We start from the raw sequence: 17,413 nt of genomic DNA, 5'->3' as shown, positions 1-17,413 counted from the left end.
TGTCGGACCCCAGCTGTTTTAGGCATCCCTGTTATTTTGCACTGCTCATTTTTGCACTGGGTATGTGACAGCTCTCGAGAGAGCAGGCCATCCATTTATAGAATGAAATTCTTTTTTGTACACAATTTTCTATCCTTGTCCTCTGCTACTATCACAACTTAATTATTAAATAATAAAATCCAATAATGCCTCAGCTAGGAGCCAAAGAGAAGCAGCTGGGTGGGTCAGACAAATTAATTGCCTCTCTCCATCTCCATCATCTCTGCCCACGCGAGATGCTGCCCGTCCGCCAGGCATTCCTGATTCGTTTCACCAAGAGCACCACACTCCCTCCTTGCTCCCACACTGCACGCACACACAGCCCAGCCAGCAGCAGCGCAAGCAGCGTGGATTCGGGCTGCAGGCTGGCAGGTAAGCTGGCACGTCGCACCCCCGGGAAGGGTTTCTCTTGCAGACGCATCTGCTGCAGCTCCCGGACACGAGCGGATGACTCTATCAAAAGCCAAAAGCAGCATCCTCTCCCATGCACAATCGTGGACACAGGGAGAGCAGGGGCAGTTAGGGTCGCAGAGAGGCATGACGAAGACATGGTTTCCTAGTCAGCTGTCACGGGACAGCTTTAATTCCCCCTCCCCAGCAGCACTCAGGCAAATCCACCCCGCAGCACCACGAAGCCTGCCCGCTCGAGTTCCCCAGCAGTGACTCCCAGGCAAAACCTCCCTCTGCAGCCTGGACCCTGACTCACAGCCCCAAGGGACGGGTGAGGCACCCCCACCACCGAGGACCTCGGCATTTTCTAAGCTGCAGCAAGCTGAGCGTAGAAATTTCGCCTTTAAAAATAGCAAGAGAGATCCCTGGCTGAAATCCTTATTTATCGGCAGAGAGGCATTGGAGTTTGAGCAGCTTTATCTTGTTAATTGATGAGCAGTGATTAAAAGCGACTCACTAAGTGCATCAAGCAGGACAACTGACTGCAGCTCTGCAAGCTGCGGACTTGATTGCAGTTTCTGTTCAAGTGAAGCATGGCCAAGATTTCGCATGCAGCAGTGAAATGAAGTTATTAATCACCCCAGCTGTATTTACCAGCTGGCCAGTAGCCTGTTATTAGGTGCACTTATGAAACCCATCATTGCAACAGTTGACTACCTCCAGCAATTAATTTAACCTTTGTTTTCTTTATGAAGTACAGGAACACTGACCACACTCGAGCAGGGAAGCTGTGGCAGGACAACTGCACGATTTGCACAGAGTCAAAGAAAAACAGGAGTGAGAACGGGGCTCAGGTCTCTGGAGTTTCAGCTGTTCACAGCCAAAGAGAGAAGCTGACCCTTCAGGATTCACAGTCTTCCTTTGCAAATGTTGGTTTATACACACAGAGAAAAATAAAAGGTTTTTAACCAAGGGAGAACAAAGGACTGGGGTCCTACCCCAGCAGCCTACCGTGCAGGCACGGCTCCCGCAAGCTGCACCCCGTGGAGCAGATAAGCTCAAGGCAAAGCTGCTGTCAGAGAGCATCCCGAAGCGCCACGGCTGCCCTGTGCAACCTGATGGAGAGCAGCAGCGAGCAGCATGCCTCTGTCTTGACTGAGTTGGCAGCAAGTGGCCTCTAGGAAAAGGAATCCTCTAAACAAGCAGAGACCTGGGTGAGCCTCCCCAGAGGAAGGCAGAGCAGACGCTCCCCAGCTCGGTCCTGGCACACTCATCCCCCACGTCTCCTCCGACACGACTTCGCTGCAGACGTCCGTCACGTCCGTCTGTCACTTCTGTTCATCCGTCCGTCCTTCCCCAGGCTCGCACGAGTGTCTGGCCGCTCCGCGTAATGGAGAAGCATCGGCTGCAAAATGTTTTGTGAGCTAGGCAGCGGGCTTTAACAGACAAATGCCAGTAAGGAGACAGTCACTGACACCGCCCCAGACAAGTCAGCAGGGCCCAGAGAAACCAAAAATCTATTTCCTGCAGCTTATCAGGCTTCTAATTAAAAAGCGTTCATCATTTTGCAGAGAGGAAGGGGCCAAGACTTAAGCAAATACTGAAGCTTAGCATAAAATATTGAGAGAATGAGCATAGATGGAAGATTAAATACTAGGTGGAAATTGCATCGTATCATGGATTTAGGAATAAAGCTACTTAACCCAGACAACTTTGTGTTAATGTCAATACAAAAATCAGACAAAACCTATCAAACACTTCCCGCCTGCCTCCATCGCTGGAAAAATGTGTGTGCATGTGTGTGCAGGCGTGTGTTTACGTCTTCGCCTTCCCAGCCACGCTGTGCTATGCCAGATCATATGAAAGCTTCCCTTTGAATCGCAAGCTTTAGTTTTTACCCAAAGTTAAAAGCACCTACTGCATTTTCTGCCGAGCGGAAAGCTGCTCAGTAGTACGCTTCATCTCAGCTCCGAGAGCTTCAACCACAAACACTGTAATGGAACTTGGGAGCACAACGAAACGCTCGCCGGGTTTGTCTCCCCTCTCCTCCCCTCTTTTGCTCTTGGAAAGCTTTGGATGCACCAAGTCCAGAAGGAGGCTTTACCAGCAGCCAGAGGACGATTGCTTTTCTCCTAACCGCATTAACACAGCAGCTCCGGGACATGCTCCCAGCCCTGCAGGATGGTTTCCTGCTGCCCTGCACGAAGCGCCTTGGCAGCAGGAGGAGCTCACCCTCGTGGCCACGCTCATGGCCACGTGCTGCTTGACACCATCTCCTCACGTCAGACTTTGGCAGCTTGGTTTTGCCCTCTCAGCATTCAATCTGAATGCTTCTGATGAGCTCTGCCTCTTTGCTTTTCTACCCAGGCTGTCTCGAGCCAGCTTGTTGACCCACAAACCTTGCAGATATCTGAGAACAAAGGAAAAACAGGGAGGGCACTGCCCGAGTTAGCACTATTGAACTTTCTCGTGTTGCTGAATTCCTGCAGATAGCGGAAGAGCCGCGTGCTTGCCAGCAGGAATCAATAACGCCTGCAGTTTCACCCAAAAACGCCTATACAGTCATTTATAATTAACACTACAACTCGGTTGTCTTCCAAAATCAATTCCTTTCCATTTTTTTTTTTTGTCAAGAAATTGTATTTGACAAAGTTCATCCACTTTTAATGCGTGTTAATTTCCTCTGCTGGAATACGCATCCAGGAGGCAGTGGATGAGGAAGGGCAGCAGCCAGGTAAGAGAGCAGCTGGGGCTGAGGAGCGCAGCATCAGGACCCCACATCCCCAGCACCCTCCAACACCTGCTCAGCATCTTCTGAGGCTTTTTGGGTCTTGCACCAAACACCAGTGGCTCCCACGGGAAGGACAGCTGCATCCCCATCATATATTTGCTGCTCAGCAGCACTGGCACGCACCTCCCAGGGCTCCTCCATCCCACAGCAGTGCGGTTGGCCTCAACACAGGGGTGCAGCACGTCCTGAGGGCTGCATGACGTGGAGAGGTCGAGGCACCCCAAAAAATCCAAGGGTTCCCCCCAGGGAGCAACCGGCTCAGAAGACCTTCCCTTCCTGAGCCGTTTGGTTTGCATCTGGCAGCGGTTAAACCTCCGATTGCAACCATCAAAATAGGAAGGGAAAAAAATATAATACAAAAGTCTGTGTGATACTTATAAGGGTCTCCAGTCCTCCTGCCAGCACAGCTCTGTCACTGCTTTTTCTAGGATTTCCTTTCCAACCCTGGCAGTCCTTGCAAAGAAGATCACAAGGAGACAGGCTCTGGAGGATCTCCTCCCAGCCCCTCTGTGTTCTCACCTCCCCTCATACCTTCACCACAATCTTTTCAGCCCTCAGGGCTTGCTTTTCCCAGAGGTTTTCCTTACGACACTGTGTTGAGGTTTTACAAACCCTGTCCCATGAGAAACATTAACAGCACACCCAGAATCGCTTCCCCAGCTCGAGCAGGGCTGAAACACGAGGACACCCCAGCAGAGCAGCTCTGCACCGCAGTGAGGGCAAAAGCTAAAAAAAATCCACTCCTCTTGCTGTGGAAACGCAGATCTCTGTGCAGATGGTGCACACAGACATTATTTCCAGGAGGACCAAGAAGAAATGTGCCCGTCCCTGTGATTAACACATATTAAGGTACGCACGAGCCCTTCCCGAGCACCAAGGAGCACCCTCTGCTCCTGACGCAGGTTGCCAGCAAACGGCACACGCTGAGCCTGCATCCGTATCAATCCCTCCTGCCTCTACAGACTCACTTTCTGTTATCACCAGTCATATAAAATATGAAGCTGTCCTCACTGCCTTCTCTCACAGGAGCTATTGCCAGGCTGACCCCCCCCGGACCAGGCTGGCACATCCAGCCCCCATCCGTCTTAATTCCATTATCAAGCCGAGCAAGTCACTGGTTGTTATGTTCCAAACATTTCATCGACGCATCGACGGAGATGCGCTTCATGTCAGCACAGCAGGAGCGACAGGGAGAGGCTTTGTGCGAAGATGCCCGCGTCCTCCAAGCACCCTGGGGCTCAGCACCCAGGGGAACCTCTGGGTGCTTCTGCTGCCAGCAAGCTCGCAAGCTGGGGATGAGGTGGGCTCCTTCTGGAGACCCAAAAGCTTCTGCACGGGGGTCCACAGCACCTGCTTGTCCCTCCTGGGGCTGGAGCAGAGGGGCTGGGTGCCCCCATGCACCCACCAGACCCTCGCTGCTGACCGAGCTGCCCCAACAACCCCCAGCAGCACCCACGTGGTCTGTGCCCACCCGTCCCACCCCACCAGCAGCAGGATTTGGCCATGCAGGCAGTTGTCCACATCTCAGCAGCCTCAACAGCAGTTCTCGTCCCTAGGGCTGACTTTTGGGTCTCCACACTGCTTTTGCAAACTTTTGGCAGGGAAGGAAGCAGCCACGAAACACCCCTTGGGCTCTCAGTACCAAGGAATTGACACCGGGAACCTTCTCCGGGAGGGCGAAGGAAAGTCAGGCAGCAGCCCGAGCGCTCAGCCTCCGCTGAGCTGTTTTTTCTGCTCAGGTGAGCACATCATTTCTCGCGCTTTCTTTATGAGGTGATCCGGCAGCTGGGTGTGCAGCCAGGGCGGGCGCAAGATGCGAGATGATGCCAGCCTGCACCCTGCCCACCGTCACCCTAGGGAGACAGCGGCTGCCGTAAGCTCTGGCAGCAAATCTGCTCAACCCAAGGGACCCTAAAAGCCAAAAGATGGGAGCTGGGCCCTAGCAGAGCAGGGTGGCTCAGCTTGGATGAGATAACCAAGAAGATGCAGCGCTGAACTCCATAAAATCACTAACAGCGTGGAGAAGAGAGTGCTGTTATTCAGCGTTTCGCAAAACACAAGGATGAGGGTGCAGCTAATGCAATTATCAAGCAGCAGGCTTCAAACAAACAAACAAACAAACATTCCCTTCATACAGCATGTAATTAAATTAAACCCCAGACACAGACTTCGGAGCCTTTCCCATCTCAGAGACCTTGTTTCCCTGAGCGCTGCAGCGAGCATCGTTCTCCGATTGCTTCACAATTGCTTTTTTCCCCCCCCCCCTTCAACAAAAAGCTCAGCATCCGTGCCGATGCCCTGGAAGGACGGCTGTCAAGGAGCGCACGCAGACAAGGACAAGTCGCCGCAAAGCAGACAGGGCACCTTGTGCAAAACACAGCGCCGGGGTAAAGTTCCAGCGGTATATTGAGCTGCTGAAAGCCTTGTCAACACACGGCCTCGGGTAATAGAGAGGCTCCCGCCTTCCCCGTACATGCTGGGTTTGCAATCCTGCCTCGTCTTATTGCAAAAACTGTAATCAATACTGTGCAGGCGGCGAGCGATACGGTTACAGAGCCCCACTGTGAGGAAGGGAAAGAAATCTTGTCCAATCTCCGTGCCTGTGCAGGAGGGACAAAGTCAGCGGGAGGGAGAGATCGATACGAGCACCGGATCAGGTCCCCGCTCCTCTCATCTTGGTGCCTTACCTACCAGGATGGGTATTCCAGGCTGTGCCAGCCTAAAGAGAATTCAAAGGCAGTTTTTGTGCTGATTTTTTCTTTAATAACCGTTTTTCAATAATACTGCTCAGCAGCCTTCAGTCCAACACATTTCCAGCATCCCTGAAACCTTTAGGACAACACTACTCTATAATTTTAGCTCTTGTTAAATAATTTGAGAAGTACTGAAATGAAAACCTACGTCCAGAGGCTAGATCTTTGTGCGTCTCCAACAATGAGCTCTTAATAGCTGAAATTAAATTCAGTGATTTAGTCTAGAGGAAAATTAAATACCCGAGTATATTTAGCAAGGCAGGCCTGAAATATCAAAATTCATTCAGCACCAAGAATACACTCGCTTGAATTCAGTGCCACAGCAGCACTGAAGAGAAACTCATTGCTATTTATGCAGGAATTTTCCTCAAGGACACGCTAAGGCAGGCACATCCACTGAGCCAAGTGCAATTTACTGTTGTCTTTCCCAGTTCCCTGATGCACCTCCCAAATTACTCCCGTGCCGAGGGCTGGCTGACCCGCGTGCCCAACGCACCCCGCTCCTGCCAAGGGCTTTAGTCCATGCACAGCTCCCTTCGCCGTGGGCAAGACGGGTTTCCCTCTGTATTTCAACCGAATAGTGGGTGTCCGTTCAGCAGCCAGGTATCTATAACCTTAAGCCTGACAAGAATTCCGCAAACGAATTGTGATGCTTGTAATTTTCTGAGTAGTTTGCTCTAAAATTAAGTGTCATAGAGTAATTTGTGTCTGGCTCTGCCACAATTTCCATAGCCATAATTATTTCAGACACACTATAATACAGCAATATAACATGCAATCCAGAATAATAAATATCTCCAAGCTTGATCATTACTCCAAAAAGAGAAAGCATATTTTACATGGGCGTTTCATCTGCACAACTGATGGAAAGCGGCGTCTACCATAAGGCATCACAGCTTCCCCGGAGGCTGCTAATGGCTGCAGGGAGGCGGATATTCCAAACTCATTCAGCACCACGCTCTCCACACCTTACAAATGGTCACTTTGCTCCAACCGTGCTCTGCTACAACCCAAGACCCAGAAGGTGAAAGCCAAACCATAATTCAGGGAGGAAACCGAAGTATAAATTTCCTCCCTAACTCCTCCTTCAGCAGCAGATTTACTCCCTCAGCCCCCTCTTGATGCGCTGCCCTCGTTTCACATCCATTTCCACCAGCACGGCCACGGTGCACCCAGCTCCAGCCCCGATGAGCACCGCTAAATCTGAGCTTCAGCTCCGTCCCGCGAGCAGACCATGGCTGTGCAGGATGGAAGCAAAGCCTAGTGCTCGGTGCGGAGTCCCGGGAGAAAAAAGAAATTTATTATGCATAATACCCTGGCATCAGTCAGAGGATAAAATAAACTCCAGGAGCACATGCAGGTTTGTAAGCTAATGTATAAAAGATGAAACAAATCAAGAGCCCCAAGCGCTGTGCATTTGGATCCATCTTTTTTTGTACTTAAATGGAAAAGCAGACCTCAGGCTTCAGGAGGTATCTTTGTACTAAATGGCAGAATATTGCAATATTTTATCCTAAATCTCTTTAATTCTCAATCAAACCATTTATTTCCCAACTGAAGACACTATAGAGACACAACGTTTTGATGGGACACACACAACGGAGGAAGACACACGCACTTTACGTGCTGTGCTGTGCCAGAGCCTGGATGCCTTTTTACACCAGTAAGTGCATAAAAAGATGCGAGAGTAGGGCCGCATCATCGACCACATGCCCTGAAGGACTCACGGCTCATAGGGACCTGTGAGCCCTGCACCTCTCTGGGGACGCAGAACACCAAACGTCCGCATGTTCAGCCAGGAAGAAGGAGGCACTGACACCCCAACTTCCCCAGCAAGGCAATACTTTGGGGGAAAGAGTACATGAGGGAAGACAAAGAGGTTCCCCCCAGCTGTAGCCAGCATAGTCTCCCTTCATCCCAACAGCCTACATGTGTGCTGCTTCTGTTCCTACCACTGGAGGGGTCATTTTTGGTTCCTATTTGGCATTTGAGTGCCTGTAGTACTTTCAGCTAGCATTTATTTATCAGCAGAGCTCTCGCTTTCCAAAAACAACTTCCCGAAGCAGACAACCCCTGCTCAGAAAGTCTCCAGCTCATACATCTTCAGATGATTTCCGTCATCATCCTCTGCCACCAGACAAATTCACATGGCCGATTTCTGGAGTAACACGAAGGACTCGCAGTTGGTTTAATGCACTCAACGCTCTGCAATTCCAGCCCGAGGCTCTCCCCAGGCACCTGCAGCAGGAGCATCGCATCGCTGACCGCCAGCCCCACGCAGCAGGGTTGCCGACGTGCGAGGCAACGTGCAAGGTGAGCACACAGTCCCCGAGACCTGCAAGGACACCAGCCTTGCTCGCAGCACTGTCATCACGAGAAAGATGGTAGCTGTAGCTCTCAGGGCCGGGTCATCGGTGTTTTCTTTTTTTTTTATTTTAAATTGATGTCTGCATTTCATCAGTATAAGGAACACATGTGTCTGGGAGGCACCAAGTGAGCCCAGCAGCAGGGTGGCAGCCGAGGCAGGGCTGCTCCCCAAGCAGGAGCAGCCCCCAAGGCACAGCAGCTCCCAGAGCCATGGCACGGTCCTGGGGCTGCAGGCACAGCTCCTCTGCTGACACAGCCCCAGCTCCTGCCTTCGGTGCTGCCTCCTTCTGCATCCCCACCTCACAGCGGACACAAGGACTGCACAATTTCATTCCCCGCTCCCAAAGAAGGGCGAGACAAGTGCCTCCGTCCAGCACAAGCAGCCGGGTATCAAAGGCTCTTCACGGACGTCTCAGGAGACCTCTGTAAAGCAAACGGCTCCCACCTCAGAGCCATCGCTCTCTCCACCTTCAGCCTGTGATGCTCAGCAGCGCAAAGGCAAGGAGTCGAAGGGGAGGTCCAAGGGGACCCAAGCGGAAAGACTTCTCTTTTAAAAAAGCAAACACTTGCCCTATTTTAGTGCATCCCTTTGGAAAACACAAATCAAGGACTTTTACTGTAATCTTGGGTTTTGCAGAAAAACGTCCTGCCCTAGCCAATTTCGAAGAGGACGGATCTGGTCGTGGGGCAGAGGCACTGCTCTGCCCGGCGATGCTCCCTGGGATCTTTTCAGGCACTTTCTGATGAACCGCCCCAAGCTCACTGCAGCTGCTCAGTGCCTGCCACGCAGCATCCAGCGTGCGTTACATTTCCTATCACCACGAGCAAAGGCTGCTTTCTTCTAACTGCCCCCCTGTGCCTTCCACCTCATCCCTCTGTTTCAAGACCAGAAGTGCCAGCTGCTCACCTTGCAAAGCCCCAAAATCCTTCACACACTCGCACCAGGGATGAACAAACCAAGGATGGTCCCGGAATGCTGGGGAAGCATCGCAAGCTGCGCCGGAGGCACCAAACCTGCCCCTCCTACCCACACCAAAATCACTTGAAACCGCATTTTAAAAATCCCAGCAAAGCACTAGCAACTATTTTCTCCCTAAAATTGGCTTCAGTAAGATCATCCCTGCACAGAAGGGATGCAGCCCGCTACGGGCTGAGACACCGGCACAGGCTGCCCTGGCAGCACAGCGCCAGCTCCCACCGCTCCCGTCAAAAGCGGAGGGAAATAAATTGAGGAGACCTAACTACAGCCCAAATTTACATCTCTGTCAAAGAAGAGTGGCTGACAGCTATTTTTGGAAACCGGTCTCCATCATATTAATTCAACGTCTGGTTGAGGTTGTCTCATTTGCAACAAAACTGGCTGGTAAATATTAACCTTGGGCTTTGTTGAAATTCTCCTTGCAGATATTACAAGGGATCGGGTGGAAGAGATGAAGCACAAAAGACAACTTCACAGCAAACACCAGGCAGATCCTCCGCATCACGGTTTCATTTACAGAAGCTATTGCAATACCCTGCAACGCAAATGGCATGAAGGGGCCACGGATCATGCCTGGCAAAATTAAGGGTAAAAGACATCAACGCCGAGAAGCCAACTGCAAACGAAATAAGGATGGACAGATGATCATCCACAGTGCAACGGGACTTTCCACCTGCCCACCACGCATCTGCTGGAAATAGGGTTTAAGATCAGAGTGAGCACAGGCCAGCAGCTGGCTATAGATATATATTAGACAAGAAAAGCAGTTTAAATGTATTTACAGTGACAGAACCTCTCCTCTTATTTGAGCGTAGATGTTAAACAGATGCTAAAGCTGCTCGCTTCCACCCTAGAGACGGCTGCATTTCAATGATCACCGAAATGATTCATCAGAAATGTGCAAACCCAGGAAAGCCTGTCAGGTACTCCGGGATTTCTTCAGAGAAATGGTGTTATATAGGAAGATGGACAGTAAAAAGGCTTGGCTTTATTGCAGCAGTAATTAGCACTGCCATAAATCCTATTAGTCTTTTTTCATCTCCCCTAATTTCAGTGTGAGGATACAAATGTTCTCTCGGCAGCAGGATGATTTCAGCACCTAAATCACCAGTACAAGGAGCTTTGGGATTTCATTCAAATGCGGATTCCCGAGTTCAGCAGGAAATAAAGCTAATGCTTCCTCACACAGAAGCCCTGCACTTCCCCGGCCTCCTCTTTATGCTCTGCTTCTGCCACAAAGCTCAAACCCAGCCCAGCCCTGCCTGTGACCCTTCCTCTCACCAGCGTTCATCCCCATCACCCTCGTTACACCAACGGCTCCTGTAGCAGCATGCCTCAGCCCCATTGACCAGTTTGGTGGGGATTCAAACTGGCCAAAGGCCCCCAGAGTGGAATTTACCCCGTTAACACGACCTGCACAGACTCGTGGCAGCACCCTGTCCTTACAGAGATCATCAGTGCACACCCGTGCTCCTGGAGCAGAGGCACCTGCCCTGGAGGTGACTCCTCATTCACTCCTGCCATCCCATTTCCTTTGAATTCAGACCCGGTGAGCTGCACCATGCTCTTGGGCTGCAAGAATCACAGCAGAGACCACAAGAGGATGCATCGGGCTCACTCCCAGCACAGCCCTCTTACGGACCACGGCGGAAGAGCCAGCCCTGCTGCGCGTCGCCCGATTGCTCGAGCATCCTCCAACACCCACTGCATTTATCCACCTCCAGCTCAAGGGCTTCTGTCCTTGTTGGGGAATTTCTGCAGCCCGGGATGCTTTCATCAGGAATCTTTTCAAGTTACTCACTTAGTGCTGTGCTAATGCAGAGCTTAAAAAAAAAAATAAAGACACATACACACACACATAAAAACTTTCAACTCTTAAAAACTATTTTCTGATATTTGACCAGACATCAGACGCTGCTCCGCAGAGAGTGACTAATGACCTGCTTTCTGTGAGAGGGGGGAAAAACTTAATTATGTCCATTAAATTACTTCAAATATTTTTCCTTAGAGAATATGAATTATTTAAACTCAACACAGAGAAACCTGAAACATTAGCAAAAGCCTTCTGGGACTCACTATGTAAATTCCCACTCCAAACAGATGGGGAAAGCATGGCGAGCTGCCATGCAGCCACTGAAGCAATGAACAATGCCGAGATTTCAATTCGATAGTTTTAATAAGGTCTTTTAAAGGAGGGCACTGAGTGAAAAGCCACTAGTGGGGCAGGCGAAAGCCTTGTCGGGGTCAGGGGGAAGGGGCACAGCCGGCACCGCTGACACATCCACAGCCTCACCCAGCTCCGTAAAAGCTGGATTCCTCCAGCAAAGCTCGCTCCCCTACCACAGACCCGGAGCACCCTGTACCTGTCTGGGCCATATTTACCTACTTTCCACCTACCTCCAGCCATAGAGCTTAGAGGCTTCAGGCTCTGAGCCGCCTCTCCAGAGGCCGCAGACCCAGCCAACAGACCCAAGACACCAAAGGGGGCTTCTCCACCCAAAACATATTCACACCAGTACAGTCAAAGTGGCTCCAGTCACACCAGTCCCTCCGTACCGGCCCCACGCGTTCCTTAGAAGGACATCAGCAGGAGGAGGCCTCACCCCGCACGCACCCCTCGCCCCCACGGGCGCACACCCCGCATCCCACGGGCGCACAGCCAGAATCACACCCAGCTCCTGCCTGCCTTGGAAAGCCAGACCGATCCCTCACAGCACCGGGTCCACTACAGAGACCCCCGTGAAGGCCGGGGTTAGATCTGGTTTTACAGCTGTCATTAAAGGCGACCTCGCGAGCTGTAAAGCCACCAAATGATTACGCTGCGTCTAAAGCGCTGCTGTGGGGGTATTAACGGGCTCGAGTAATTTTACGGCTACCAATAAAGCTCGGGGAAATGCCTGACGGCATTCAGAGTGCCGGCACATCTGCCCGGCCAACACCACGCTCCAGCCACCAGCAACACACCCCACGTCCCCAGCTGCCACCTTCAGACAAAGCTCTGGCTGTTAGCGGCAGACTCCCAATTAGCTAAATGAACAACGTCACTGACCAAGGGCACAGCCACCGCTCCAAGCCGTGCTCAGCACCCGGCAGAGGAGCGCAGCACAGCCACCGGCTGCAAAAGGATGCGAATGGCCACGTTACCTCTGCACCTCCCGTCCCTCTCCTCGAAGCCGGGGCCGCACACGCACTTCCCGATGGGGACCAGCCACTCTCCCTCGGCGCTGCAGTGCATCCGCGGGGGGTTATCCACGTCCACCTGGGCGTGCTCCACGCAAGCGCCCTTAACTTCCACCAGCGTGGCGAAGGCCGTCTCTGCCACCGTGTCCGGGAAGAGCGCCAGGTTCTGCAGGGTGGCGAGGCACTTCTTGTAATAGACCCGCACGGAGACGAGCGCCACGCAGGCGCCCACGTCCTGGAAGCCCAGGTGGAAGCCTTGCTTGCTCAGGTGGCCGATCTCCCGCAGCTCCGTGTTCAGCTTCATCTTACGCTCACCCAGGTCCCCCTGCGTGAAGCTCTCGTCCGCAGCGATGGTGTCGATCTTCGTGTGCTTGCTCTCGTGGATGCTACGGCCCAGGTCGGAGTCGGACTCGACGTAATACAGATTGAAGGTCTCCTTGCAGGTGCCCATCACGCCCGGGATGCTGTTGCAGTCCCGCAGGGTGAACTTCAGCTCGATGAAGATCCTCTGGCCGTCGCGCCTGGCGATCCAGCCCGTCTGCAGCCAGTTGTTCTGGTTGGGCTCCATGACGTTGCAGACCTGGTAGGTGCGGATCGGCTTGTAGTTCTCATCCACCCCGCTGATTTCTTCCCACTGTGGAAAGAGCACAAAGGCTGTGAGAGCCCAGGGGCTGCCGTCAGCGAGAACCAGCCGCCCAAGCAGAAACACAGCCATTGCTATAAATACCACCACCAAAAGCCTCTCCACCTACCCGGCCATGATAGCACAGACACTTGAAGTCCCCGATCCACCAACAGCACGAGCTGTGGGCACGGGGCTGTGCTGCGGGACCACCCAACACAGACAGGGAGAGGGCAGCAGCCTCAGCCCTTCTGAACCCAGGGCCAGCACGAGAGCAGACACATCAGCTGCTGAACAGCCCACAGGAGGCCAGCATCTCCCACACGTGCCTGAGATTTTCCGTCCCCAGGGACGCACATCGCTCAGCACGATGCAGCAGCAGCTCATCTGGGTGTTGAGCCACCCAGAGAAGGCAACGATGGCCCAGGACATGCAAGGCCAGTCATGCCACAGCCCAAGGACAAGTACCTTCACCAGCAGCAGCTTCTGTCACGCGAAGTTTTAGCTGGAACAGGACAAATCCTCTGCATGCCAAGCGCAACGGTTTTCCCCAAAGTTACCAGCAGAGATTCTGATTAGCAAAACGATGATTCAAACCTCACAGCCTCAAGGATGACCTGGCAACTTCCCAAAGCAATTCTTTCTGGGGGTAGATTTATGCCAGATTGCCAAACGCACCCAAAACAGAGTTTCTTCTGCAGACTAACAGCTGGGGAACGCAGATGACTCCAGGATGTATTGCCATCCACCCTAAAAGCTTTGCTTCCTTTCTGGAAAATAAACCTGAAGCAGCGAGGAACACAACTCTGGCTTTCCTGCCATTCCCTGCCAAAAGCAGCCAGGGACCATCCCTGGCAGCACAGAAGGGAGCAGATCACACAGCCCTGGTGCGATGCAGTATCCCGACGATCCCATCCCTGTCCCAGTGCTTCCAAACACAGCGAGATCCCAAGAAATCAAGCTGGGGCACAAACCACAACACACAGACTTCACTGGCTGGTGTTTATTCACTTATCTCAAGAACTTAAGATGCATTCTGGGGAGGCGTTGCACCATTAACACAACCAATACCTGGCCTCTGGCTCTCGGACCCCTCCACAAGCCGGTGCTCACCCAAAAAGCACCGACCACTGCCAAGCAGCCATGGGCAGCCCCTCTCCAGCCCCACCACGCCAGCCCCACGCTCTTACCCCGTTGGATGGGTGCGAGGTCCAGCCCAGCTCTGCTTGCGATTCCTTCGAGTCCAGCAGGACAACTGCGGGGAGGACAACACGTTAACAAGCCAGCTCACCCACGCGTGACGCCCTGCAAAAATCCCACCCCGTGGGCAGCTCCTGCCACAAGGTGCTGCCCAGTACCGGCGCTGCGGGGCTGGGGCAGAGCCGGGGCCGGGGGATGTGCAACCAGCTTGGAGCAGGGTCATCCCGGAGCCCAGTCCCAGCAGGTACCGATGGCACTTTTGAGACCCAAATTTCCTTGAAAGCCTGCACCCTAGCTTCTCAATAAGTCTTCTTCCACGGAACAGCCAATCCTTTGCGTGACATGAAGATGCATTTCCCCTGAAGTCAGAGTCCCGTGAGCTTCCCACAGGCAGCGAGCAGAATCAGTCCCTGCCTGGCAAGTTGTGCCCTGCCCCAGCTCCACCACGCTGGGTGCCACCCGTGTCCTCCGACAGTCATTCCGCCAGCGGGGCCACCCGGTACCCGCACTGCCAGCGGCGAGGGGCTGCACTTCGGGGGATTTCGGTGGCATCCCCCAGTCCCCTGCAAGAGCTCCGTGAGAGCGGGGACCACCACAGCCCGGCTGCGCACCGACCCCAGGCAATGCGCACTGGGGAGATGCGCCCCGAGCCGCGGGGAGATGCGCACCGGCTCCGGGAGATGCACCCCGAGCCCTAGGGGAGATGCGCACTGGCTCTGGGAGATGCGCCCCGAGCCCCGGGGAGATGCGCACTGGCTCTGGGAGATGCGCCCCGAGCCCCGGGGAGATGCGCACCGGCCCCGGGGAGATGCGCCCCGAGCCCCGGGGAGATGCGCACCGGCCCCGGGGAGATGCGCACCGGCCCCGGGGAGATGCGCACCGGCCCCGGGCGCCCTGCAGCGCCTCCCCAACCCCTCGTTTCTCCGCTCTCCGGTCGCTGCCTCCCGCACCCCAACCCGGCTCTCCACCCTCCCCGCGGTGCCCCGCGCCCCCCCCCAGCCCCGTTCCTCCGGAGGGCTCCCGAGGGGTCCCCGCTCATCACCGGGGGCTGCACCGGCACCAAAGCGAAACCCACGGAGCGCCACCGGCACCCGGCACCGAGCCGCGGCGGCACCGGGCGCTGCAAGCCACCGGGGTACAGGGCACGGGGACGCGACCGGGGGGACACCGGGGGGGTACCGGGGGTCGCGCCCGCCCCCCGCCCGGCTCACCCTGCTCGGCGGCGGCGCGGGGCAGCACCGGCAGCAGCAGCAGCAGCGGCAGCGCCCGGGGGAAGCCGCCGCCGCCGTGCGCCCTGGCCATGGCGCCGCCGACTCCGTGCGCCCCGCGCCGCCGCCGCGCTCCGGCCGCCGCGCTCCGCCCCGGGCCCTCTCCGCCAATCCCCGTGGCCAACCGACGAGGGGGAGGGGCCTCGAGGAGCTCCCGGCCAATGGGAAGGAAGGGCGGGGCGAGAGCGGGCGGGAGGGGAGGAGGGAGGCGATGTTCACTCTGAAGCCTACTGACGGCAAGGCGGCTGCTCCAGGGGGGCTGGGGGGCCCGGAGGTGCCCCGGCGGGGCTTTGGGGTGCCTGTCCCCCCTGCCACGGGTTGGGGTTGGCCCCCTCATGGGAGCCAAAGGGCTGCTGGGGCACGCGCAGCCCTTGCTGGAGCTGAGATGCGGTGGTTTTGTGGTCACAGCCCTAATTAACTGGGCTACAGGCACCCCCGCTGGATGAGGTTTGCCTCCTGCTGCCATTAACACCCTGTTCCCATTTCGGGGGGGGGGGTCTGCCCTGCTCGACCCCATGCAATGGCCACTGCATGACCACAGGGACAGGAGAAGGCAGAGAGGCTCAGCTGGCATGAACGCATCTGCCTGCAGCGGGGCAGACTCCAGGCACAAACAGGGGCCCTGTGCTGCCCCCACCATGCTGGGGTGGGTTCTCAGCCTCTGTCCGCTGCAACCTGCAGTTAAATGTGTCCAGCAGGTCCCTCTGTGCTGATCTCTGCTCCTGCCCCGGCCCCACCACCCCTGTCTACGCTCTTACTAAATGCACCTGACAAGGTCAGGGCTCTGCACCAACACTCACGGGTCTCACTACTGCCTTCACCTGCACCTGGGAGTGCCACGTTCATGTCAAGCCTCCGCTCTGCCTCTCTGGGCTGGAATCAGAGAGGCAATTCCAGCTTCATCTCAATCTCCCCCAAGCCCAGCAGCTGCTGTAAAAGTCAGAGTGGCCAGAAAGGAACACCAGGAAAGCGCAGCCCTGGGCAGGGCAGGTCCTGCACACACGGCACTGGGCTGCAGCTTGCAGACAGCCCGTGGGTGCTCACGGACCCGCAGCGGGGAGGAACTCAGCGTGCTTCAGTTATTGCTAACTGTAGGTGCGCAGGTCCTGGCAAAACGTTGACAGGCTGACCGCCCGTCAGCCTCCCGGCTGATGGCTGTACAACCCGCCGCCAAAGCCTGCTTATGTAGCAACACTTACTCCTGGGGGATGTTCCCCGCGCTGTGATTATGTGCTGTCAGACGTAAAACACTGCAAGTCGGGAATAAAAATATTGAAGCTCCAGCTGAGGCAGCCAGAGCCGAGGGCTGGGTTGGGCATGAAAAGAGAGGTGCAGCGAGGTCTGCTGGAGACAGGAGCACGGTGACAATGCCCGCAGGAAAGCTGGCAGGGGACACGGCGCTGCAGGAAGAGCAGCGGCTTGTATCCGCACCAACTCGCTGTGCTGAACCATCTTCAAGTGTTAGGCACTAAAGCCTGGGTTCTGCAGTGCCTCACACATGCATAAGTTTACCGGAGCAAGTAGCCTATTGAAGCCTGCTGCCAATCAGGCTCAGATTTACACGTTGCATAATTAGATTAATTAGATATGGTGATTGCAGTTCATTTGCCTTGTGCCCCAGCTTCCAAGTACACTCTTCCTGAAGTCAATGAGACCACCCGTGTGAATAAATTTAACCATATGCAGAAGTCCCTGCGGGATCAGGAATCCCGAGCAACCTAGGCACCAGCTCAAACCCCCAAGGGCAATGTTTCTTTAATCTCATCTTTCCAGGCATTTTTTTAACACCTAAGGCACATTTGCTTACGGGAGGTGTGGGAGGCA

At 54.6% G+C, this 17,413-nt stretch overlaps 1 protein-coding gene across 2 annotated transcripts in view; it reads right to left on the bottom strand.

The window, feature by feature from the left end:
• EPHA10 (EPH receptor A10) overlaps window positions 1–15,665 on the bottom strand; it is a 41,898-nt gene extending 26,233 nt beyond the window's left edge. For both annotated transcript variants that reach the window (XM_083810319.1, XM_083810320.1), the window contains exons 1-3: window positions 15,533–15,665; window positions 14,312–14,376; window positions 12,464–13,133 (exon numbers count right to left, since the gene is read on the bottom strand). In XM_083810319.1, the coding sequence (XP_083666445.1) occupies window positions 12,464–13,133; window positions 14,312–14,376; window positions 15,533–15,623 (826 nt within the window). In that variant the 5' untranslated portion in view covers window positions 15,624–15,665. The remainder of the gene's footprint in view (window positions 1–12,463; window positions 13,134–14,311; window positions 14,377–15,532) is intronic.
• Between the last annotated feature and the right edge of the window lie 1,748 nt (window positions 15,666–17,413).

The sequence above is a fragment of the Anser anser genome, assembly GCF_964211835.1.
Source record: "Anser anser genome assembly, chromosome: 24".
Classification (NCBI taxonomy): Eukaryota; Metazoa; Chordata; class Aves; order Anseriformes; family Anatidae; genus Anser; species Anser anser.
This window is presented reverse-complemented; position numbering and strand designations above follow the sequence as displayed.